The 25758-nt window shown below is 32.3% G+C and overlaps 1 protein-coding gene across 4 annotated transcripts in view; it reads right to left on the minus strand.

Annotated features, from left to right (window-relative positions):
* Positions 1-1255: 1255 nt before the first annotated feature.
* The window catches only part of LOC111060470, a 131790-nt gene continuing 107287 nt past the window's right edge, over positions 1256-25758 (minus strand). For 3 of the 4 annotated variants that reach the window (XM_039429166.1, XM_039429165.1, XM_039429164.1), the window contains exons 13-20: positions 23410-23548; positions 19973-20274; positions 16854-16951; positions 14558-14713; positions 11479-11671; positions 8519-8667; positions 5721-5879; positions 1256-1753 (exon numbers count right to left, since the gene is read on the minus strand). In XM_039429166.1, coding sequence (XP_039285100.1) covers positions 1618-1753; positions 5721-5879; positions 8519-8667; positions 11479-11671; positions 14558-14713; positions 16854-16951; positions 19973-20274; positions 23410-23548 — 1332 coding nt within the window. In that variant the 3' untranslated portion in view covers positions 1256-1617. The remainder of the gene's footprint in view (positions 1754-5720; positions 5880-8518; positions 8668-11478; positions 11672-14557; positions 14714-16853; positions 16952-19972; positions 20275-23409; positions 23549-25758) is intronic. The other variant, XM_039429167.1, reaches the window with a different exon arrangement.

Genomic DNA, 25758 nt, shown 5'->3' on the forward strand with positions numbered 1-25758 from the left:
GTAATTTTTCGCCACACAGAAAAATAAACAATATATATATATGAGAATAATAATTATTCTCATTGTCTATTATAAGCCCTTCCGAAAGCAAAAGTGGAAGGTCATAGCTCTAGCAAATCTGAATATCAAGAAATTGTCCAAGTATTTTTATTTTTTATTCTGATTTGTCTAAATAACCTAAAAGATTATGTTCAATTATGTAAGAGGTTGAGTTTATACTTTTTATTCTTCCAAATGACAATAAGATGATATTATTATAAATGTTTTAATTATTAAATGATAAACACAAATAATGAAAAGTTTTTGATCAGCTGGTTTATCACACTTGAAAAAGTTTTTGATCAGCTGGTTTATCACACTTGAAAAAGTTTTTGATCAGCTGTTTTAGCACACTTGAAATTCGGCCAATCTGATGTGATCTGAATGTCAATGGAAGTTTAGGTTAGAAGTTCTATCCTTCTATGAAAATCGAATTATTTGAATAGTTTATAATATATATCTTATCTGTATTTTATTCATTTAAATAGAATGATAGTATATTATTACAGAATACTTTATTGAATTCTAGAAGCATAAAATGATTCCGTTTATCCACCATGTTCCGTGATAAACGCTTTACTAGGAGGTTTGAGGTTAGATTCTATTATACTCTGAACATTGAATTTGAATAGTTTATAATATCTCATTTGTATTTCATTCATCCAAATAAAATGATAGTATCTTATTGCAAAAACTTTATTCAATTCTAGAAGCATAAACTGATTCCGTTTCATAAACTATTTTGTAAACACGTTCACATCAAATCAGAATCAGCTGACTTCAAGGTTATTTTACAGCCCTAGGGCCGTAAAAATTTTACCGGCCTGGTCAGAAAACAATCACTTTCGGCCTCCATATGACGCACGTAAACCAGCTCATTACATCCAAGTGGGGCGAAAAAATATTTCTGCACTCCAGATTTGCAACATGGCAACGCAAAATACTTAGTAGGTTATATGGAGCAACAGTGCAGCAAAATCAAAATGAAGTTGGTAACAGTGACTGCTGTGGCTGCTATAGTGAGCAGAGGTGCAACGAAGCACAACGCGCTAATTATTATTCATTATATATTATAACCAAGGACAACGAGGATTTTAGGATTAAGGTTTTTATCAATAATAAAATTACACAGAAAAACATTTGATGGAATTCAGGCAATTTTACCCATAATTACCCACTTTTCATATTCAATGGTAACTGTAGGAAAAACTTAATGTGAAATACGTGCGCAAAGTTCCTCTGCTGCACTCAAGAAACCATTCCGCCCTCGCCTACGGCTCGGGCGTAAACGTTTCTTTCAGTGCAGCAAACTGTCACTTTGCGCACTAGTTGCACAAACAACTATTTTCGTTCGATAGTGCCTCAATGATAATAGTGAGATATATGCATTTCAAGCTGACAAAATTCTTTAAAGATAACATCGTTGCTTTCAATCCAATCACAGCTGACGGTTGAAAGTGAACCGCACTTCGCATTAAAGATTGATACTGTCAGTAATCCTTGAAAATAGCACCATTGCTTTCCTTTCGATTAAAGCTGACGGTTCAAAGTGACTCCTCGACGAGCAGTGAGTGTAGATTAGCTGTTGTTGCAGTGTAGTTTGTTGAGCGTTTTACTAATGTTCCTCATCAGGTTGTTGGGGACCACGTCGGCCATTATCTGAGGCAAACGCGCATCAGCCGATAAAATGCTGAATAGCTCTTTCGCGTGTTTCCTGCAACCCACACAATTTTTACATTCATTAATAATAGTATGATGCGTCATCAGAGCGCAGCAACAGACTAGACTTTACTCAAATTATTTCTCAAACTATAATTTGATACTCACTGTATGAAAGCAAGCAATATAAAGTTGTAGGCTACTTACTTTACTCCTGTTATTACAGATCACAACAGAGCTTGTGATATGTACTATAGTCAAAGTTAGTAGACAGAAGGTTGGTCACTCATCTATAGTATTTTAGTTGAAATGCAATTGGAGTGGGGGAACTGCAGCCGTGACGTAGGCTGTAGTACAGAGTAGGCAGAATATCGCATTCTTGAAAATCATACGGTGACCTATAGTCAAATTATATAACACAAACATTTTCTGACATGCAAGCTTTCTGTTTCTGCTTTATAATAATTATCAAAACAAATTGAATAATACAAGCATTTTGCAATATAAAAGCAAAAAACCCACCTACTAACCTTCCCTTTCAAACCCTCAAGGTTTCTTTATCTTCTGGGTCATGTTTATATTCTGTAGTTTGGCTATACATCAGCTTGTGAATTTCGGGGATGAGATATTTTGATTCTCGTAGAACATGTGCTCGATACCAGCATGTGTTCAGTGCATTTATATGAATGAAATTCATTGGATTTATCGGGATCGGTTTATTGTTTTATTGCAATGCATTGGTTTATCAAGATTTTTTATGGGTTAAACTGAAATTATAATAGTATAACGTTGTCTACTAACGCTTTTCCAGCTTATTAACTTTTTCGTGTCACGTGTTTAGATTCTTGAAAAACTTTCAAATTCATTTTATTCATACAAGTTGAATGAACTTGAAATATTAAACAACATCATTAGAATCGGCGATTAATTCGCTATAAGTATGGAGAATTTTCAAGTTCTAGGTCAATCTTGAGGAGATTAAACGACGATATATTTGAAGATACAGTGAATAAACTGTATGCTCAGTGTGGTTACTCTCACTTTTTTACTACACGTGACGTCACGCTGGCATTCCCCCCACCACTTCGAATCTTACACCTGTGAGTGATCAACCTTCTGTCTACTAACGTTGTACTATAGTGAGGTCCACGTTATAATGGCAGTGGAGAGATATAGGAGAACAACGTTGCCGATCCTCTGTCTTGTCGATGCCTTCTATAGCTGTAGCTGATACAGGTTTATTGATATATTATTAACTGTTCATTCTCGTTTAAAATAATCAATTATATTCTATCAAGCAAGAGATTATATCTTTCAATAATTTCATAACTGAAATGAAATATTTTGTCAATTAATTATTAATTTTACATTGTTCAAAGACAATCTGGCAACAGAGCAAAGCGAGAAAGAGATGGCGCTATCAGATTTGTTAAATGATAGACAAGGATAGCAATACCATTGCTAATCAAACACTGCCATTATAACGTCCAATGTGATATGTGAACTATAGTGAGGTCCACGTTATAATGGCAGTGTTTGATTGGCAATGGTATTGCTATCCTTGTCTAACATTTAACAAAGCGGATAGCGCTATCTCTTTCTCGCTTTGCTCTGTTGCCAGATCGTCTTTTAACAATGTAGAATCAACAAAATATTTCATCTTAATTATGAAAATTCATTATGAAATTATTGAGAAATATAATTTCTTGCTTAATAAAATATGATTGATTATTTTAAACGAGAATGAACAGTTAATATTACATCAATAAACCTGTATCAGCTACCGTCTATAGAAAGGCATTGACAAGACAGAGGATCGGCAACGTTGTTCTCCTATCTTTCTCCACTGCCACAATAACGTGGACCTCACTATAGTAGCCTTCAAATTACAAGAATTTCATTGAATAATTTAATAATTCAATCTATAAATCATAATTTGATTAAAGCATCAAAGCTAAATTTATTGTTTCATTCTCATTCACCCTGAGATTTCAGTTCGCAGAGCTTTGTCCAATGTAAACTTTAGAAAGTTATAATGGCAATATTTGATTGAAATTGGCGTGGATATCCTTGTCTATCATTCGACAAAGCAGATAGCGCTATCCTTTTCTCTAGCTCTATAACGTGTTTCAACAATGTAGAAGTAGGTAATTGATATTAAATCTATATTTAAACATTTATCGTTCAATCATTGAAAAATATATTTTCTTGATGAATAGAATATAATTAATTATTTTGAAGGAGAACAAACATAATATTAAATCAGATATACCAATATCAGCTACGGTACTCTCCATAGAAGGTAGAGAATAAAATTGGCAACGATGTACTCCTATCTTTCTCAACTGCCATTATAACGTGAGCCCCACTATAAGCTATACTCAAAAGCTGTGAAATATATACTATAAGCTATGAAATCAAAATACTGTATTTACTCTTGCTTATTTAGTGTATTAATTTATTTACTTTATTTACATACCGTATTTATACTATATTTACTTATTCACGCTGCTATTTCAGTTCACATACATTTGTGACATTAAACAAAGCCTTTCAAATTACAAATAATACAATGGCTGTATAAAAGCATCAAAGCTGTAACATCAAGCATCAAAGCATCATACTGTAACTCACCCTGTTGAAGTTCACAGAGCTTTATCCAATGTAAACTATAGTGAGATCACATTATAATGGCAGTGTTTGATTAGCAATGGTATTGCTATCCTAGTCTATCATTCAACAAAGCGGATAGCGCTATCACTTTCTCGCTTTGCTCTGTTGCCAGATCGTCTTTCAACAATGTAGAATTAATAATTAATTAAATATTTCATCTTAATTATGAAATTATTTGAAAATATAATTAAGTTATTTCTTGCTTAATAAAATATAATTGATTATTTTAAACTAGTTAATATAGTGAGATCCACATTACAATGGCAGTATTTGATTAGCAATGGTATTACTATCGTTGTCTATCATTCAACAATGCGGATAGCTCATCGCTATAGCGCTATCTTTTTCTCGCTCGTTGCCAGATCGTCTTTAAACACTGTAGAATTTATAATTAGTTAACCAAATATTTCATCTTAATTATGAAATTATTATTTCTTGCTTAAAAATATATGATTGATTATTTTAAACAAGAATGAACAGTTAATATTACATCAATAAACCTGTATCAGTTACCGTCTATAGAAGGCATTGACAAGGCAGAGGATCGGCAACGTTGTTCTCCTATCTTTCTCCACTGCCATTATAACGTGGACCTCACTAGAGTAGAAATTATTAAAAATAACACTGTAATATTGGACCTACCTGTGTGTAATGACTTTGTTTCAATGGGCTCAAAATTGGTTTCAACCATCAAAATGGGCTCAATCATTATATTCATTTATTCATAGACAATAGATACAATGCAGGTAAAAACAACAGGCATTTGCCCAAAACTGCTTTAAACCTTAATTTTTTGGAATACACGGTCTAGAGGTTATGTAGAAATGATAAATGATATTCTCTTGACAGCAATGTGAAATCATAAAGGAAATAATAATTTATTATTAAAATTGAGTACGGTAATATTACTGGCAGTTATAATTGATATTATTGAGAAATAAAAAGGTTCTCAGTTACCGTACGGTCGACTTCAATAAAAATATGATGATGATGATGATGATGATGATGATGATGATGATGATGATGATGATGATGATGATGATGAAGAAGAAGAAGAAGAAAGAAGAAGAAGAAGAAGAAGAAGAAGAAGAAGAAGAAGAAGAAGAAGAAGAGAAGAAGAAGAAGAAGAAGAAGAAGAAGAAGAAGAAGAAGAAGAAGAAGAAGAAGAAGAAGAAGAAGAAGAAGAATCAATACTTCTAGAGATTGAAAAAATAGCAAGTTACGATAATCTACGAATGCATTGAAACTCAAAAAGTGACCATAATTTGTCTGTCATTGAAAAATCTTCAGACCTACTACCCTACAGAAACTTCAAACTCTGATTCTTGATGAACAGTTCGGTTACAAACCTTGTTTCTAAGCTGCCCTCCGTTAGCAGTTTGGCTCCAGTGTTGAGAATCGAGTCTCGTATCTGCTTTGGCAAGGAAAGCACCCGCTCAGCTCCCAGTTTGGCGCAAAGACCAGCAAGCAGTCTAGACGCAACTGTTCTCACAACTGCATTTTGATGCCTGCACAAATTCATTCGAAAAATCAGCACAACGTTCAAACAAACACAATACAAACAACGATTCACAAGAACAAGCTAATACATAAATGTAATTTCATCATTAGTCGATAATGTAGAGTCTAAAATATATGAATTAATATAGGCTACAATATATGAATCAAAATTATGCTACATATAAGTACAATTCCAGACCTGCCTACCCTACCATAAACAATCCTTGACTAATTTCAGAACACTTGATAATTATATTCTTCATTGATTCATATAACAAGTACATCATCAAAATGATAAGGAGAGAAAAATTAGGTAACCTTGTGCTATTCCTCTCCCAAATTTGGATAACTTTACACATAGTCAGAAATAGGATAAGCCTTGTAGTTGTTCATTTCACAAAATGTTCAGTCCTTAATTATTTTTACAAAGTAGATTTTCAAATCTAGATGCTTCAAAACCAAACATAGAAGTCATATTTTACATTATTATCACTAAAATAGGAAATATTCACATATTAAAGAAATAATTTTGCAGGACCAAAAAACAAACTTGTCTAAAATATATGAATTATAGGCTACAATGAATCAAAATTTGATGCTACATAAGTACAATTCCAGACCTGCCTTCCCTACTGTACCATAAACAATCATTGACTAATTTGCAGAGCACATGATTATATGGAACATCTTCATGATTGAAGTAATCCGTTCATTATAAACAATTAAACTCATTTTTTCAGTTCTCATCCTGAATGAAATATTCAACCGATATGTAGTAGTTGTAATATGTAGCTGATGAATTAACTGATAAGAAATTGTCTAATTAAAAATAGTTTTATAACAATAGCTGATTGATTGATTGATTCGCCTTTATTAGGGCGGAGTTAGGACTAAAGGTCCTCTCTGCCACACAACCCTGAAGCTGCAGAGTTTTAAATAAGATTTTGAAAGTATTTGTTGATGATAAAATGAAAAGCCGTTCTAACTACAAAGGACGATCATTTGAGGTGTAATCACTTATTGATGAAGTTATGTTTCCCATTTAATCACTTCTGTGCTTGGTAGAAGAAGAAGAACACTTTTGGTTATTCTTATAAGTGTTCACAAATTGACAAAATTATGGCTGGCTGGTTGACTCAAAGAGCTGGATACAAAATCAGCTGGTTGATCAAATCACAAAAGTTATTCACTTTTTGTGTGGTTGATAAGTTGAGATTGTGGTAATTATTTATATTGAATAAAAAGACTGAGAAAATGTCGAAAACCATAGATTTTCTGTGGTTTTTGACAATTTCTTGGTATTTTTATTCGACAAAAGTTATTGCTATACACAGTAGCGTCTTAATGCAGTGTAAGGAATGAATCGTTTCAGGGATCAACTTGTGAGACCGTGACTGTATTCTATATACAAACACATTGGCAAAATTAAAATGTATATAGGCAGACTCCCTGAGGATATATGGTATATTTTTGTACAATTATTATAAAACGAGAATACCATTTAAATGCTGTAAATCACTCCGAAGACTTCTGCTACTATTTGCAGTAGCAAATTGACTAAAGGGTAAACAGCTAGATGAAAATTCGATGAGCGCTACTATACAAAAATTATTTGTCAGCCGGGGAATAATATCATAGAGAAACAATAGCGTAAGTAGATATCCCATGGTATAAGCCGTTTATGTCGCAACTTTTACTGTTATCTCAAGCCGATTACAGTCGATTATTTTAGATTTTTACTGTTTTGTTGGGGTGAGAGTGTATGAACGGCACAGTATGAGAGACTACCAGCGTCACACAGCTACTCAGGAAAGAACTACTTGGACTATCGGCTTGGGATAACAGTAAAAGTTGCGACATAAACGTCCTATACCATGGGATATCTACTTACGCTATTGTTTCTCTATGATAATATACTATAATTATATTCTATATCAGAGAGTGGCTATTCGGTCTTCTTCCAGAGGCGGTCGAAGCTATGCTTTTTGTTGTTCAGTGAAAGATCACATTTCTCAAATTCTAAAAGTTATTTTACTTACAATTTTTTCTGTTGATAGCCTTCATATTATTCTTTATTTGTTGTATAACTCAATTTTTTGTTTCTCAAAGCCTTATAATTCATTTCCTAGTTATAATTACTGGATACATTATGTAACTAATTCTATAAACAAATTGATGTTTTTTACTATAAGAGAGTTTCTAGGGCCTGCAGCAACTCCTCGATGCGTACAGGGAAGCTTCCCTTGCATGAGAGTATTTATTGTCAAGAGAATTAAATGTATATAATATTCTTCGGGGTGATTTACAGCATTTAATTAGGATTTTCGTTTAATAATAATTATTCATTACTTACCGTAGCTATTGAAAAAATGCAACATCCAATTTATTTCCATCTGTATATTTTGGACCAGGTCCGGAAATATTTGAGGAGGATGGGCCTAAAAGAGGAGGACGCGGGTGACCGAAACTTTTGGAGAGACTTAGTTGATGAGGCTAAGTACCGACTGGGATACGAGTGGCCACCGCAGTAAGTAAGTATATTTTTGTGCTTGATTCTAATCAACGGCTGAGACCAAAAGTTGTATTGAAATAATAGAAACAATGAATAAGACTAACAAATGAAACAGAAATAATGAATGAAACTGACTTGGCTCCTTTGGAGAGGATGGCGGGAATACTCTTGTTGGGGTTGATGTGCTCCACCATGCAGTCCAGCGCATGCGTGCAATCTCCCCTCAGGAACTTGTTCGTATCAGCAGTCCGGTTGAACAGCGAGCCAGCCAAGTCTTCCAATTCCTAATCAAAACAATACATTTCGTTTTTATTGAATATATATATTTAATTTATTGAATCGGTATCATCGATATATATATTTATTTTAATAAAACAAAATAAAACTTGTAGCACCAATAAAGGGTGCTACAAGTTTTATTTTGTTTTATTAATTTAAAAGCAGCCCATTTCAATAAGTGTTTTATATTTATTTTAATATGTATCAATCATATGCCTACTGAATACTGTATATTATAGTGAGTTTTTCAATATAGAGTGCTATAGATAACGAACGGATATTATTTTCAAAGAAGAGTTGGTGAATAGACCCAATTATTCTATAAACATTGAATCAAATTCAATTTAATTAATTTATTCACTAGATAATTTGATATGTTCAAGAAATAGCTACTGATAATGGCAGTGGAGAAAGATAGGAGAACAAGAAGAAGGATGAGAATTATAGATGAAGGATAAGCTGTGCTAATAGTGAAGTTGTGTTTCTTTTCTGGCTCAAAATTTTGCAAAATTACTCAAAAATTTCCAATCTGTAGAGATTTGAGTGAAATATTTTTGTTTTTAATCAGTTTTTAAATATCAAAATTTTTAGTTTAGTCTTTAGTTTTGAAGTGGAAATTGGACTTTTTGAAGTCAAAGTGAAATCTTAACCTTATTCTTTTTTGAAACTTGTATTTGTAAAAATTTGGGAGAAGACAGTTTTGGGCTATGCCTGTTGTCTTCTCTCAATCATATTATATTTATTATAATTATGATCTGTAATGACAATGGAATAAATAAATAAATAACAACACGTTGCCGATCCTCTGTCTTGTCAATACCTCCTATAGACGGTAGCTGCTACAGGTTTATTGATGTAATATTAACTGTTTATCCTTGTTTAAAATAATCAATTATATTTTATTAAGTAAGGAATTACATTTTACAATAATTTCATAATGAATGTACATATTTAAGATGAAATATTTTGTTAATTAATGATTAATTCGACATTGTTAAAAGACGATCTGTGCAACAGAGAAAATCGAGAAAGAGATAGCGCTATCCTCTTTGTTGAATGATAGAAAAGGATAGCAATAGGCTACCTTTGCTAATCAAACACTGCCATTATAACGTGACCCTCACTAAAGTCTACATTGGATATAAAGCTAAATAATAGAAACAATATAGTTATAATAATAAGTCTACATTGGATAAAGCTATGTGAACTTCTACAGGGTGAATTAGAGTAGCCATGGGATGATGTTTTGTAAACCATTGCTAGGCTTCTCCAGACATATTCATAAGCCAATTGGAGAGCCTTCTGCCCTGCCAAATCATCCGCCAAAAGCTTGAAAAAACGCTTATGTGGCCTCGTCCTAATCAATATCTGTTCAATATATTATGCAATGAATAATTATCACTTGTCAGCTGATTGATTATGAATAATTCTATAGCAATGGTTTACAAAACATCCCACGGCGTGGGTTGCTTTTCGTGGATTAGCGTGGGTCTACTTTGCGGCGGGCCTTGATGGATTAAACTTGATATGGAGAGATTGTAGCCTATTTTTACATATAATTCATCTGCTTATGTTACTTTATTATTGAGAATCTCACTATGGTAATACATATAGGACTCATTAAACCGAATAAACGACTGAGGACTGACCAAAACCCCGTAATCCGGATCCACACGTTGGCCCAATAATGGCCAATGTCGACCAGCGCTAGTGTGTGGATGGGTGGTTTGCCAACGTTGGCTACCGCTCATTGATCAAATTGCAGGCTTGTCCAGCTAACTGGGCCAACATGGACTAGGCACAAAGGGAATCTTATAAATAGTATTTTTTCTTTAGGACTACGTTTGAACATAAATCTGAGTACCATTTTTCGTCACGACATGTTTCCTGAAAAATCTGGTGTGGCGCACTCACACAACTTTCCTTGCCGTTATGAAAATTGATCACCTGACGCTAGTGTTCTCGCGCATATCAAGTCTACTTATAAACAGATATCTGAGCCAGCTGCTGGTGACAGGACAATAACGTTGGAGACATACGAGGTCTGCTATCTCTTCATAGTGAATCATTTAATAGAATCAACAGTTGCCAACAGTTTGCGATTGGATAGTCACATTTTCTCAAATTTCGTGATTATTTTCAATTTTAGGTGAAAATGTTACTGAACATTAGTTGAAGAGATTCTCATACTTAATCTTTTCCACTCGATTTTTTTTGTTTAAATTGTATCTGAAGCCTGATAATTGAGAATCTAAAATCAAACTTTGCATAGATGGGGCGGAGCTCCTGAAATTTTTACAGTTGATAGAGCTTATCGATGACTATATCAGGTATAACTTTAATCGAAATCGTTGGAGCCGTTTTCGAGAAAATCGCGAAAAATCCTGTTTTTGACAACATTTTCGCCATTTTAGCCGCCATCTTGAATCGCATTTGATCAAAATTGTTCGTGTCGGATCCTTATATTGAAAGGACCTTACGTTCCAAATTTCGAGTCATTCCGTTAATTGGGAGATGATATATTGTGTACACAGACGCACATACACTCATACACACACACACACACACACACACACACACACACACACACATACATACAGACCAATACCCAAAAACCACTTTTTTGGATTCAGGGGACCTTGAAACGTATAGAAATTTAAAACTTGGGGTACCTTAATTTTTTTCGGAAAGCAATACTTTCCTTACCTATGGTAATAGGGCAAGGAAAGTAATGATTTAAATGATTTAAAAAGGGTAGGCAGATTTATATTTTTATTTATATTCTTAAAAATGTATGTAAATGTAATGCTAATTACATTTTCGAGCGGCTTGCCGAGAAGAGGGAAGAGGAGTGCAGTGGCCTGACAGGATGCGCGCGCAACCTGACTGCGCAGACTCCGAATGTGGCGACTGAGCGCGCCTGCCAGTGTATGCGTGTGCGCGAGCAACAGGTGAGGGTGGTGACGCGCCAGGCGAATCATGCTCTGCATGCCTTGGATCGTCATCTCCCTACAAACAAACAACAAACATTGATTTATTGATTCATACAACACTTACATCATCAAAAATGATAGGGAGAGAAAAAAGAAGGTAACCTTATGCTATTCCTCTCCCAAATTTAGATAAGGTTACACCATAGAGAAACAATAGCATAAGTAGATATCCCATGGTATAGGGCATCTCCCTACAAACAAACAACAAACATTGATTTATTGATTCATACAACACTTACATCATCAAAAAAGATAGGGAGAGAAAAAAGAAGGTAACCTTGTGCTATTCCTCTCCCAAGTTTAGATAAGGTTACACCATAGAGAAACAATAGCGTAAGTAGATATCCCATGGTATAGGGCATTTATGTCGCAACTTTTACTGTTATCTCAAGCCGATAGTTCATGTAATTCTTTCCGTGAAGCTGTGTGACACTGGTAGTCTCTCATATTGTGCCGTTCATACACTATCACCCCAACAAAACAGTAAAATTTTATAATAATCAACAGTAATCGGCTTGAGATAACAGTAAAAGTTGCGCCCTATACCATGGGATATCTACTTATGCTATTGTTTCTCTATGGTTACACATAGTCCAAAATAGGTTAAGTCTTGTAGTTGTTCACTTCACAAAATTTTCAGTTCTTAATTATCTTCGCAAAGTAGATTTTTAAATTTAGATGCTTCAAGACCAAACATAGAAGAAAAAATAACTCATTATTAACACTAAAATAGGAAATATTCACATATTTATTAAATATTTTTTTAATAAGTTATAATAATTCAATAAGATTAAATTGAAAATCAATGATATTTGGATGGATGGCTTTTATTGGCGGGGACGTCATCTGAGGTAAAACATCAATATAACAGATCATTTGAGAAAATAATAGTTTGCTAAAGATTAAAATGAAAATAATGATATTTGTATGCCTTTTATTGATGGGTAGAGCCTTCCGAGTAGTACACCGTTTGTTTACATCAGTAAAATCATTAGAACCAAAAATAGTAAAAACTGTCTACTTTGGAATCAGTAAGCTCAATTGTTTTCCTATTAGAATAAAACATTTGTTTTCTGGTGACAAACAACAATAATTATAACAAATCATTAAACTTTTTTTCAAAAGTTTGCTGAAGACTAAAATAAAAATAATATTTGAATGCCTTTTAGAGGTTGGGAGACCCTTCTGTGTAGTATTACCTCACCGTTTGTTTACATCAGTAAAATCTAGAAACAAAAATAGTAAAGACTGTCTACTTTGAATAAGTAAACTAAATATGGTATGTTTTGTGGGAAAACAATGATTGATTTCCAATAAAACAAACAAGATACAAACTAATTAGAAATTGATTGTTTTTACTGTATTTATTTCCTGTATAAGACCTTGTTTTTTGGTCGGACAGGAAATATTTCATTACACTGTGATGAATACATAATAATATAACATATTATAATAGCATATGGATATTTATTTATTTATTTAATCATTCAGAATAACACAACTCACAGAAAAGTACCACAGGCTTATAAGCCTGTTCGTTTCCAATTCTAACTTATACAACAATCCAAATATAGCTAGGTTATGTGTTTTAACATTCTTCAATTACACATTTACAATTCAAACATTTTACAAGTTTTTTATATGCATCGAATATGAATATTATATCGAATGTGTTAGGAATTTTATCAACAAAATAGATTTCTTGAAATAGAATAGAAAATTCAAAATTTTATATGTAATAAGTATTAATTATTAACAGTCTACGAACCAGTCATTATTCTCAATATGGGAGGGACACAAACTAATAAGAAATCGATTGTTTGTTACTGTATTTATTTCCTGTATAAGACCTGGTTTTTTGGTTGAACAGGAAATATTTCATTACACATAATAATATTACATATTATAATAATATATGAATATGAATTATATTGGATGTGTTTAGAATTTTACCAACAAAATATATCTCTTGAAAAAGAATAGAAAATTCAAATTTCATACATGGAATAAGAATTATTTAGCGTGAGAACAACAGTCTATAACCAAGAACACGAAATATTTCATTACACTATGATGAATAACCTACATAATAATATTACATATTATAATAATATATGAATATGAATTATATTGGATGTGTTTAGAATTTTACCTATAATACAGAGTGATTCACTTAAAGTGTAACAATAGGTAATTTGTTAACCGTTCATTTTACAGAGAACTTTAAATGGGCAACTTCCCTTCTTTTTTTGTCAAATTTTACGACATGCCATTTTAAATTGTAAATTTGGCCGCCATCTTCCAAAATGGAGGACAACTTTATTTTTTCAAATGGCAACCCCTATTTTTTATGATGATTTTGGATTCTACGTAAAATTTCAAGACATTTTCACTCTTGTAATTTTTTTGATAAACCCAACCGTTTACGAGCTGGATAAAGGTCTAAAGGATTCAGGTCGGGGATCTTGCTGGCCAGTGTACAGGTCCACCTCGCCCAGTACACACAGTGAAAAAACACGAATTTATTGGCTTCATGATAAGAATACAAAAATACCCTCCAGCTCGTAAACGGTTGGGTTTATCAAAAAAATTACAAAAGTAAAAATGTCTTAAAATTTTACGTAGAATCCAAAATCATCATAAAAAGGGGTTGCCATTTGGAAAAATAAAGTTGTCCTCCATTTTGGAAGATGGCGGCCAAATGACATGTCATAGAATTTCACAATAAAAGAAGAGAAGTTGCCCATTTGAAGTTCTCTGTAAAATGAACGGTTAACAAGTTACCTATTGTCAAACTTTATGTGAATCACCCTGTATATTTCTTGAAATAGAATAGAAAATTCGAAATTTCATAAATGAAGTAAGAAAGAATTACTTAGAGTGAGAACAACAGTCTACAAACCAGTCATTATTCTCAATGTGGGAGAGACACTTATTGAGCCCCTCCTTGGGGTGATCGAAGGCAGGCAGTGATTCAGGGTAGAGAGAGGGACTTGTCGTCATCTCCAATTTTCCATTCCCTTTGATTGCCGCACCCTTCTGCATCAAAGTAGGTTTTCTGAAAAAATGAAAAGTTTCACTGAGTTTGAGCTGGGCTGATCAATTGAGATAGCACAAATGAGAAGAATAAACAATTTCACAGAATTTTAGTAAGTGTATTAGACAAAAATAAAAGTTCATTAATTTGTGTGGACCTATTACCACTGAAGCGGTTTCTAGACATTATATTTATATTGGCTTGGTGCGAGAACTACCTATGTCAAAATATAAACTTTCTCACAAATCAGCTTGAAAGTTCACCTTGTTTTTTCGAACTACGGCATTTCGATACGGAAATGCGAGTGCTAGAAGTGCAGAAGTCAACATTGGTAGTTCTGGCACATAGTATGAATGACAATCTAAAAACATATGTCTTCATTGGTAGTTTTCGCACTCTGAGAGCGGAATAACTAAATCATGACATTGGTAGTATAAATTTTATAACTTTTTATTGCTTTGAGATAGGACATTGGCACTTCTGGAACTGAAAATAATCGATATTAGTGATGTATTAAACTCATTTTTGAAAAAAATGACATTAGTAGTTTTTGCACCACACCACAGTTTAACAATATCAGTACCTACTTATAACAACATGCCACACAACTAGAAATAAGAAGTCAGTGACACTGTGACTTGATTTTGTAAGTAGGTACTGTACTATCATAGAGAAACAATTGCGTGAGTAGATATCCCATGGTATAGGGCGTTTATGTCGCAACTTTTACTGTTATCTCAAGCCGATCACTCTTGATTATTTACTGTTTTGTTGGGGTGAGAGTGTATGAACGGCACAATATGAGAGACAACCAGTGTCACGTAGCTTCACGGAAAAGAATTGCATGAACTATCGGCTTGAGATAACAGTAAAAGTTGCGACATAAACGTCCTATACCATGTGATATCTACTCACGCTATTGTTTCTCTATGGTACTATTTATACAATAATATTGACCGTCTAGGATCCTCCTATAAATATTTACAATTTTCTCAGTCTTGGGCTCAACTAACACTTACGCGACTCAGGTCGAGAAGAGACTCGACTCTAGTCGAGAGCATATGTTTCCAAATGGTGACACTCAGACCAGTCGATTCTCATCTCCGCGACTGTCAAGAGTTGAAAACACATGCTCTCGACTAGAGTCGAGTCTCTTCTCGACCTGAGTCGCCTAAGTGTGAGTTGAGCCTTAGTGGATACTTGAGAATGACATAAATGTCGAAACTAGATGAGTTTTATCTAACATATTTACAAAAGTACTTGTAATTTTCTATAATTACACATTGAATTATCCCTTTTAAAATACTTTATTGGAATTATGTCCCCTATTAAAACGACAATAAATGAAAATTTCAAAATTCATACATATAACTATAAATACAGACCTTTTTTCCCCCATTTTGTGTAGTTGATATTGTGGTAATTATTCATATTAAATAAAAATACTAAGAAATTGTCAAAAATCACAGATTGACAATGACTAAAAACTTTTAGTTCATCAGAGATTGACAATGGTGTAACAAACCGAAACCGGTCTTTCTAAGTATCAATAAATCTGTGGTTTTTGACAATTTCTTAGTATTTTTATTTAATATAAATACAGAAGTTCAACTGCACTTATAACCATAACCAAAATCAAAAAAATAATGAAGATCTTGAACTGAAATCAGCCTACTCTATGCTTAATACAAAAATATCTTGAATACCTTGGATTGAACGAGTTTATAATGTCAAAATACAACAACATTTTAGATAATCTCTTCATTTTTATGGAAATCAATCACATTCAACATCCCTTCTCAAAATTCCAATGGAATTTCTTCATCTATATTTTCAAAAATGATACTTGAGCAGACTATTCTTAGACTTATATATCATTGGACATTTGAAATAATTATTATTCAGTTATAGAAATAGAAATTTCTTTATTGACATAAGACATTAAACAAAATGTATGGTCAATCGTCAAATATACTATACAAAATTTCAAGCATAAAAACAGACAAAGCATATAAGAGCATATATTATTCTAGCAGTTGGTTGAACGTCAATTTCCAATAAAATATTCCATCTAAGATTATTAAATATCTATTGCTAATCTAGATTCTGAATAGTATTACAATAGTAAAGTCTGGTGTTTCAAATATTGTTGTATACTCACATTTTTGGCCTAGTAATTTTCTGCTTCGCAGTAATTTTATCTCCATCGCAACAAATAGTCTGTACATCAGTCTTTTCAGAGGTTTTCTCAGCAATTTCCTGTTGACAAAATTTGAAAACACTTCACAAATAAATCCCAAAAATAACTCTATAACCCATACTCAAAATTTGAAAACACTTCAGAATTATAGAGACAAAAATTACAGAATAATTATCTAAATAATTATAATTTAGAATAATTACAGAATTATTTATTTTATAAATAAAATTATACAGAATTATTACCCATACTTTCAAAATTTGAGAACACTTCAGAAATAAATCCCACAAATAACTCTATAACCCATACTCTATTGTATAATATGAATAATTCTATTTACTTCTATACACTCTATAGAATGATCAATATTGAGCAAGAGCTTTTGAGCTATTGATGCTGTTTATGTCAAGAGCCGAGAGCATAATTAGTTGACAATAGAGAGCTGTCAAGGCATGAAACGTTCATTAATAAGTTTCGACACTCTGAATACATTAATGATCTGTAGCTAATCTCTTTAAATACCGTACTATCAGCATATGATTGCATCCATATTGGAGATTAATTTTTGTCTCATCACAACGATATGCTTTTGAAGGTTTGCAAATAGTTTTGAAAATGTTCACAAATGCTAAAGCTGCGTTTACACCAAAGTTATTAACAAAATGTTAATAACTTTATCCTTATAGATTCTATTAGATTGAACATAACTTATCATACACATGATGAACATATGTATTTGTCAAGTTCCGTCCAATCTAATAGAAACTATAAGGATTGAGTTATTAACATTTTGTTGATAACTTTGGTGTAAGTGCGGCTTAAGAATTGCTAATGTTTTATTACTTGGAATTGCTAATGTTTTATTACATTATCCCGATTTACTTTTACTATAGAGGAAAGATTTGAACTATTTATTCGTCTATGCTTTTACTCCATCTCCAACATCAATCTTTAATTTATTTATTTAACAAATGAAAATAAATAAACAATCAAATACATTCCAAAAAGCAAGCTTAAATCATATTGCTATAGCTTAAAGCATTGCTATAAATCACATCAAACATTTTGTATTATATGAATGCATTTAAGCATAGATGTATAAGCTTAAAACTCAATATTTCCTCCATATGATGATAATAATATATGTGATACATATGTTGATGTTACAATATAATATGTAAGATTGAATATTCAAACTTAATATTCAAGCCTGATTTTTTTATATTGTACTCCAAAGAAATCAAAATCATATTCACAATACTTCCAGGAAGTCGCCTTTGTAAATAATGAATAATAAATAATATTTCAAAATAATTGAGGATTCTGCCAAACCCGTAAGTGCCCAATTATAGGAACAAGACAAATTAAATAAATTTAATGAAAATAATGTGACACGACAAACGAAGGTTTTTTATAGGAGCATAAATGAGAGAATACAGAATAAACAAAAACAAATTAATAATAATGATAGATCTTCAATAAGGAAATTGATCTATAGGAATTCGATAACCTACTTGTATTCTACAAGAATTATTATTATTTAAATAATTATTATTAAACGAAAATCCCAATTAAATGCTGTAAATCACCCCGAAGACTTCTTCTACTGCAAATATTGACAACAGGGTAAACAGCTAGATGGAAATTCGATGAGCGCTACTATTCCCGGGCTGACAAATAATTTTTGTATAGTAGCGCTCATCGAATTTCCATATAGCTGTTTACCCTGTTGTCAATATTTGCAGTAGCAGAAGTCTTCGGGGTGATTTACAGCATTTAATTGGGATTTTCGTTTAATAATAATTATTCATTAATTAGCATTTGAACAAATGCAACTTCAAATTTATTTTCCATCTGTAAATTATTATTATTTATTTAGCGTAAGGCTCATGAAGCTCATGAGTCTCAAATGCCTACATATACACTGTAAAATGTATTTATTGCTATAAATCTTAGAATTATATTCTTGTTCTACATTTTATACTCTTATATTCTACATTATTAATATCCTCATCTTCTACAAGATGTGAAGTTTCATGGTGTATGGTTCTTTATTAGTTCTTACAATAAGCACATCATCAAAATGATAGGGAGGAAAAATAAGGTAACCTTGTGCTATTTCTCTCCCAAATTTAGACACATAGTCCGAAGTAGTTTAGGTCTTGTAGTTGTTCACAAAATGTTAAGTCCTAAAATACTTTCAAAAAGCAAATTCTCATATTATGTTCTTGTATCAAGTATTCAAATGACTACAAAAATTTGTTTGACCATAAAATATTTCAACTTTGCCTTGTTGACAATTTTTTGCATTGTTGACTGTGGATAAATTGAATTTGAATTTAAATTCCAATTTAGATGCTTTCAAGCATAGAAGAAATATTATACATTATTATCACTAAAATAGAAAATATGCACATATTAAGGAATTATGAAGGACCGAAAAACAAACATAAGGCCGTGCAAAGGCTAAAAATAAACTTTCTACTGGTGATATTTTTCAAAGTTTTTCGATTTGTATATCATCAAGCTATCAAAATGAAAAAAAAAATCTCGGAGAACATTTTTTCCCGATCATTACTTCTGGGATATGAGCGCCTAAAGTTTAAATTTTTGGGACAGAATATTTCAAATTCGGTAAGAGATAAATCTATGAGATTCAGAGGATAAATTCTTCATGGTATTGTTGATTGGATAAAAAAAAAATGAAAATGTGAATTTTTGAGAAATTTATTCAATTTACCAAAAATAACTGAACTAAAAGTTTTTTTGTCATTTTTAGTAAATTCATTAACTTTCTCAAAAAATGATATTTTTGTTTTATTCAATTCATGAAGAATTTATCCTCTGAATCTCATAGATTTTTCTCTCACCGAATTTAAAATGTTCTGTCCCAAAAATTCAAACTTTAGGCGCTCATATCTCATGAAGTAATGATCGGAAAAAATATTTTCCTGGGAAAACTCTTTCATTTTGTTAGCTTGATGATATACAAATCGAAAAACGTTGAAAAATATCACCAGTAGAAAGTTGATTTTTAGCCTTCGCACAGCCTTAATATGAAATGTAGGATTGAGACTGACCTTAGCTCCTAATTGTAGATAATTTTCGATATCGAGAGGCATCGGCGTCTGCCTGGAGGGATGGATCTCGTGGAGGTGGGGCGGCAGAAGTTGGGGGGTAGGAGAGGGGGGTGGAGGAGGTGTAGGTGGTGAGTCACTCTCCAATCCACCGCCACTGTCTTCATTTGCATCTCTGTCACTCCCTTGTGTTTCTCTATGTCTCTCTCTGTCACTTCCTTGCGTCTCTCTCTCTCGCTCTTTCTCTGCGGTCGCGTCCGAACCACTTTCGAAAATCTGTTCACCGTATAGATCGTCCACTGCATCTTGACAACCAATCAGATTTATTTAGTTAGTTATGTTATAGATGACTTTCAAATTAAAATTCATTCCAATTAAAAAAAGTGTACATATCAAGTCCCGCACACACACACCGATTTTTGTTCGAACGATATTTTGCCGTCCTTATAAATTCTATCATATTAAACGGAACTTGACAAACACCATCTGTTTAATCTAATAGAATTTATAAGGACGGCAAAATACCGTACGAACAAAATTCGATGTGTTTGTAACTGGCTTTAGGCTAGATACACACACATTTTTGTTCAAACGATATTTTGCCGTCGTAATGAATTCTATTAGATTAAACAGAACTTGACAAACATCATCTGTTTGATCTGATAGAGTTCATAAGGACGGCAAACAATCGTACAAACAAAAATCGATGTGTGTGTAGCTAGCCTAACTACACAGTCTAATGACGTATTCAATTGGAGTTACTTGATTTGTTAGTTGAAAAATAATTCTATTATTCCATTTTGTTTTCAAATAGTTTTAATATGAAAACGTTTTTAAAAACAAAAGAATAATATGGAATTATTTTTCAACTCACAATACATTTCCTTGAAAATCACTCTAATATGAAACAAAGTACTTGCTTAGAGGAGGAGTCAATGTACAACAATAGGTACAGTACCCTGATGTAATAACATTGTTAGATAAAATGTCAAGGCCCGGTTCCACAAAAACCGGTTAAATTTTAACCGTGATTAATTCCACGAGAACCAATCAGAGAAGGTTTTTTTAAGAAGACGGCTTCTCTGATTGGTTCTCGTAGAATTAATCACGATTAAAATTTAACCAAATTTTGTGCAACCGGCACGTAGGCGATTATGTTAGATGAACACTTTCCGATGCAGATATGAGTTGATAATGACAAGAATTATTAATGAAAACTCAGAAAAGGAAAAATTCTGGCCTAAGCCTGTTAGTCCTTTTCTAATCATGCATACCATTTGTGTTTCATAAAATGTGTAAATGAAAGAATGAATAAAATTGAAAGTTGGTACCAATTCTAGTGATGACTGCATTTCATAATATTTTCACTCCTTGTTTATTCACTTATTCATTTATTCAGAGGCACAAATTATATACTCATTTTAACTTGCATCTTCACCTACCCATCTTAACTCATTTCTGAAACTCTATATTGAAACTACTCCTAATTATTATTACTCAAGGAAAAGTTGCATGTCCGGTTTCAGCAAGCTCGGTCAAGAAATTTCAACACGGTCAAGTCGGGTACGATTTGGGCCGTTTGCACAGCCAAAGTTTGAACTGAATTAATCAGCTGGTGGCTTAAACTCGAATGAACCGCATTATGACGAATGAGACTTAATATGGATTTAATCCATTTTAAAATTAAATTTAGTTGAAACTGACACCGCAAACGGCAATTACAATATTATTGTACAATGGAATGAACTATCGATAGTAACTATTGCCATTTATGTTCCAGTGCATTCGTAATAAAGCACCCTTTTTTCAGGGCAATAATAAGAATTCCAGGTGCCCTCAAATATATATTTTTGTGGAAATGGATAGATAAATACAGTTAATGCTAGTCCACATTTCTAATTATTGTAGAATCTGTATACCTACTTGTCAACGTTAAAAATAATTCTTGTATTAAAATATAACAAAATATAGAATATTTTAAATTGGGTGAATAGAATAAAATCTAGAATCTACTGACTAGGAACTAGTAATAAGTTCTAGCTATGCAGATTAAAGGTGAGAATGAGCTTTAATAGTTAGTTACTGTTTTAAAAAAAGTACTGGTCAATGAATGTTTATATAAAGTTGAAGATTTCTTTGTAATAGATTGAAACTGATGTGTTTTGTTGAATGAAAAAGACTAAGAAATTGTCAAAAAACCACTGATTTATTGATAATTAGGAAGACCGGTTTCGGTTATTACACCATTGTCAATCTCTGATAAACTATAAACCAGTTTATAGTTTATCAGAGATTGACAATAAACCAGTTTATAGTTTATCAGAGATTGACAATAAACCAGTTTATAGTTTATCAGAGATTGACAAAGGTGTAATAACCGAAACCGGTCTTTCTAATTATCAATAAATCAGTGTTTTTTTGACAATTTCTTAGTCTTTTTCATTCAATATGAATAATTACCACAATATCAACTTCTCAACTACACAAAAAGTGATATGTTTTGTGTTATTAATGACGTTCTTGTAACATTTAAAGCTGCGTTTACACCGGAGTTAATAACACAAGTTTTTAACATTTTTGTTATCAACTGATGTTAATTACAAAAGTTAATAACATCATGTTGAGTTGCGTTTACACCGGAGTTGATAACAGGAGTTATTAATAAAAAGTTGACTGAATCGACAAAAATTCTATTGAAAAGTTGATAACTCATGTTTTCAACAGAAAATTCCTTGTTATTAACAAGATTTATGTTATCCATCGAGAGTCGGTAATAACATGTTACTATCTTCCCCGCAACCCCCTCGCCCAGCATCCCAACCCTACTACTACAGCTGTTCCCTAATAACTACAGCTGCAGACAAAACACGTGACAAAGTTATTAACTTTTGTTGATAACAAAACTAGCAGCCAAAAGAAAATGTTATTAACTTATGTTGAAAACTTTTGTTTTAAACTCTGATTTATTTACATTAGATCAGATGAAGATCATTATTTTAATGATCACACACATGTTTCAATTCAAATTTGAAGACAATTTTTGGCTTTTTTTTATTCTAGCTGTTATATCTTATTATGAATAGTCTCGTTAAATGAAATCAAATGGGAGTCAATTATATTGATAACAAGATCTTGTTAATAACAAGGCATTTTCTGTTAGAAACTACCTTATTAACTTTTGTCAAGAGAAATTTTTGACGATTCAGTCAAGTTAATAACTTTTTGTTAATAACTCGTGTTATTAACTCCGGTGTAAACGCAGCTTTAATGTTGTGTGACAATAAATGATCTGATTAATTGATTATACAGCTGACTAAAATCCTAGCATTTGTTTGAAAATTACTTAGAGCTAGCAATTGCTAGATTTTATCCAATCAACCTAATATGTTGAAAAGTATTTCTTCATTGGATAAAAAACTTGAATAAGTGAGTATGCTCACCATGATTCACATTCTCCTTGTCAGATCTGAGAGGCTGTCTCAGCCTTGGGGTTTTCTCCACATCATCACTATCAGCAGCAAAATCAATCCTTTTCAAGCTTGTTTGATTGTCAAAATGCTGTGGATGACTTGTTCGACCCTGTTCAAGAAATTTCAATCTATTAAAACATTGCATCAACTAATCATGAAATTAAAGTGATAACATTTATCATTAACCTAGTACAGATATACTGAAATTGACGAAAACTTGAATATAGTTTGAAATACATCCGAAATAAAATAGTATATTTCGCTCCTAGGGCCGAAAATGAGATATTTCCGGCTCGAAATCGGTTTTTAAGTCCGAGGCCGTAGGCCGAGGACTAGAAAAGATTGAGAGCCGGAAATACATTTTTGCCCATGGTGCGAACGCTATTTTTCGCCACACCAAAAAAAAACTTCCCAATATTATAAGAAATTAAAAAATAAATAAAATTCAAACAGCCTATTTTGATAGTTTGAATCTTGGTTATGACAACTTTCACTGTCAATTAATTTCAATATTACTAATTAATAATTTACAATAGTGACAATATTTTTATACTATTAATATTTCGAATAATTGTTTGAATTTTTATAGCTCGCGCTTTGCGCCTGGTGCAATATCTCATGGATAGATGGATGAATAGAATTTTCATTACTATTTTGAAATAATGTGATTAAAAAATTAATATAATTGCATATTTCACAGTTTTCTCTCAAAATATATCTAAAAAATTGATTGAAATTCAAATTACAGTAACTAATATAAAAAATAGCTAATAAAAGTCGAAATTCATCGACAAAAAAAAATGTCACTGACCGAGGTTCGAACCTAGATCATGTTTTTTTAATTCACTGAGCTTCTGATGTCTTACGCCTTAACGCTCTCGGACATTGCATATTTTTAATCAAAGAGGCCTGTAAGTCAGGTAACGTATGTAGGCTACTATAATATAGTGTAGCCTATAGCGGCAAACTTAAAGTCGGTTTGCCGGCATTTTCACAACAAAATATTGCTCTGAAAATAGTTAAATCATAGAGAAAACATTCGAAGATTCAATCTTGAGTGGGCCTAATGTTTTCTCTATATGGTTTGATATTGCTGAAAAATTATCTAAAAGTTTTAATAATGAATTACGGAAAAATTACTAGGAATTTTTCAGTCAAGGCTGAGTTTCACCAGTAGGCTTACCTTAAACTTTAGATCTCTGCTGTATTTTCCTATTATTATTGTTGATTGTATTGCATTAAGAAGTGGAATTCGATAATAAAAAAGAAACAATTATTACTCTACCTCACTTTTAAATATTGATACAATTATTGTACTTTGATTTCAAATTCGATTCTTCACTTTTAAAGACTTGCGATACTTACCTTTCTGACAATGGACAATGCAGCCAACATTATATTGTTGAGGCTATGGAGATATCATCGTATTCTATTGTTTGATATCAAAAACACAATAATAAATATTAAATTATGAAACAGTAATTCATAAAATATATTATAGACATGATACCGCGATTCACGATACATAATTATATAGATTATTACAGTCGTTATGAGATTATCTCTATGATTTTTGTGAGATCGGACACGATCAGCTGTTATTCAAGGTCATTTTACAGCCCAAGGGCCGTAAAGTTTTACCGGCCTGGTCGGAAAACAATCACTTTCGGCCTCCATATGACGCACGTAAACCAGCTCATTACATCCAAGTGTGGCGAAAATAAATTTTCGCCACACTGCACAGAAAGCAGCTGTTTTCCAGTCCCTACGTAGATCTGAAAGACAGATCTGTTTGCAGACGACTCTCGTCTGACGTCAGGACAGGTTTCTTTCCGGCCTAGGCCGGAAAGAGTACTCTTTCCAGCCGCTAACATGGAACTAAGAAAGGTGATCAGAAAACAGCTGATCAAAAAACTTTTCATTATATGTGTTCATTATTCAATAATTAAAACATTTATAATAATATCATCTTATTGTCATTTGAAAGAATAGAAAAGTATGAACTCAACCTCCCATATAATTGAACATCATCTTTTAGGTCAGATTAAAAAAAAAAATACTTGGACAATTTCCTGATATTCAGATTACCTCAGATTTGCTAGAGCTATCACCTTCCACTTCTGCTTTCGGAAGTGCTTAGTAAACAACTATTCTCATATATATATATATATATATTTATATATATATATTTATATATATATATTTATATATATATATATAAAATATATATATATTATTGTTTACTATATATATTGTTTATTTTTGTGTGTGGCGAAAAATAGCGTTCGCACAACGGGCAAAAATGTTTTTCCGGCTCGA

This window comes from Nilaparvata lugens, chromosome 5, assembly GCF_014356525.2.
Source record: "Nilaparvata lugens isolate BPH chromosome 5, ASM1435652v1, whole genome shotgun sequence".
Classification (NCBI taxonomy): Eukaryota; Metazoa; Arthropoda; class Insecta; order Hemiptera; family Delphacidae; genus Nilaparvata; species Nilaparvata lugens.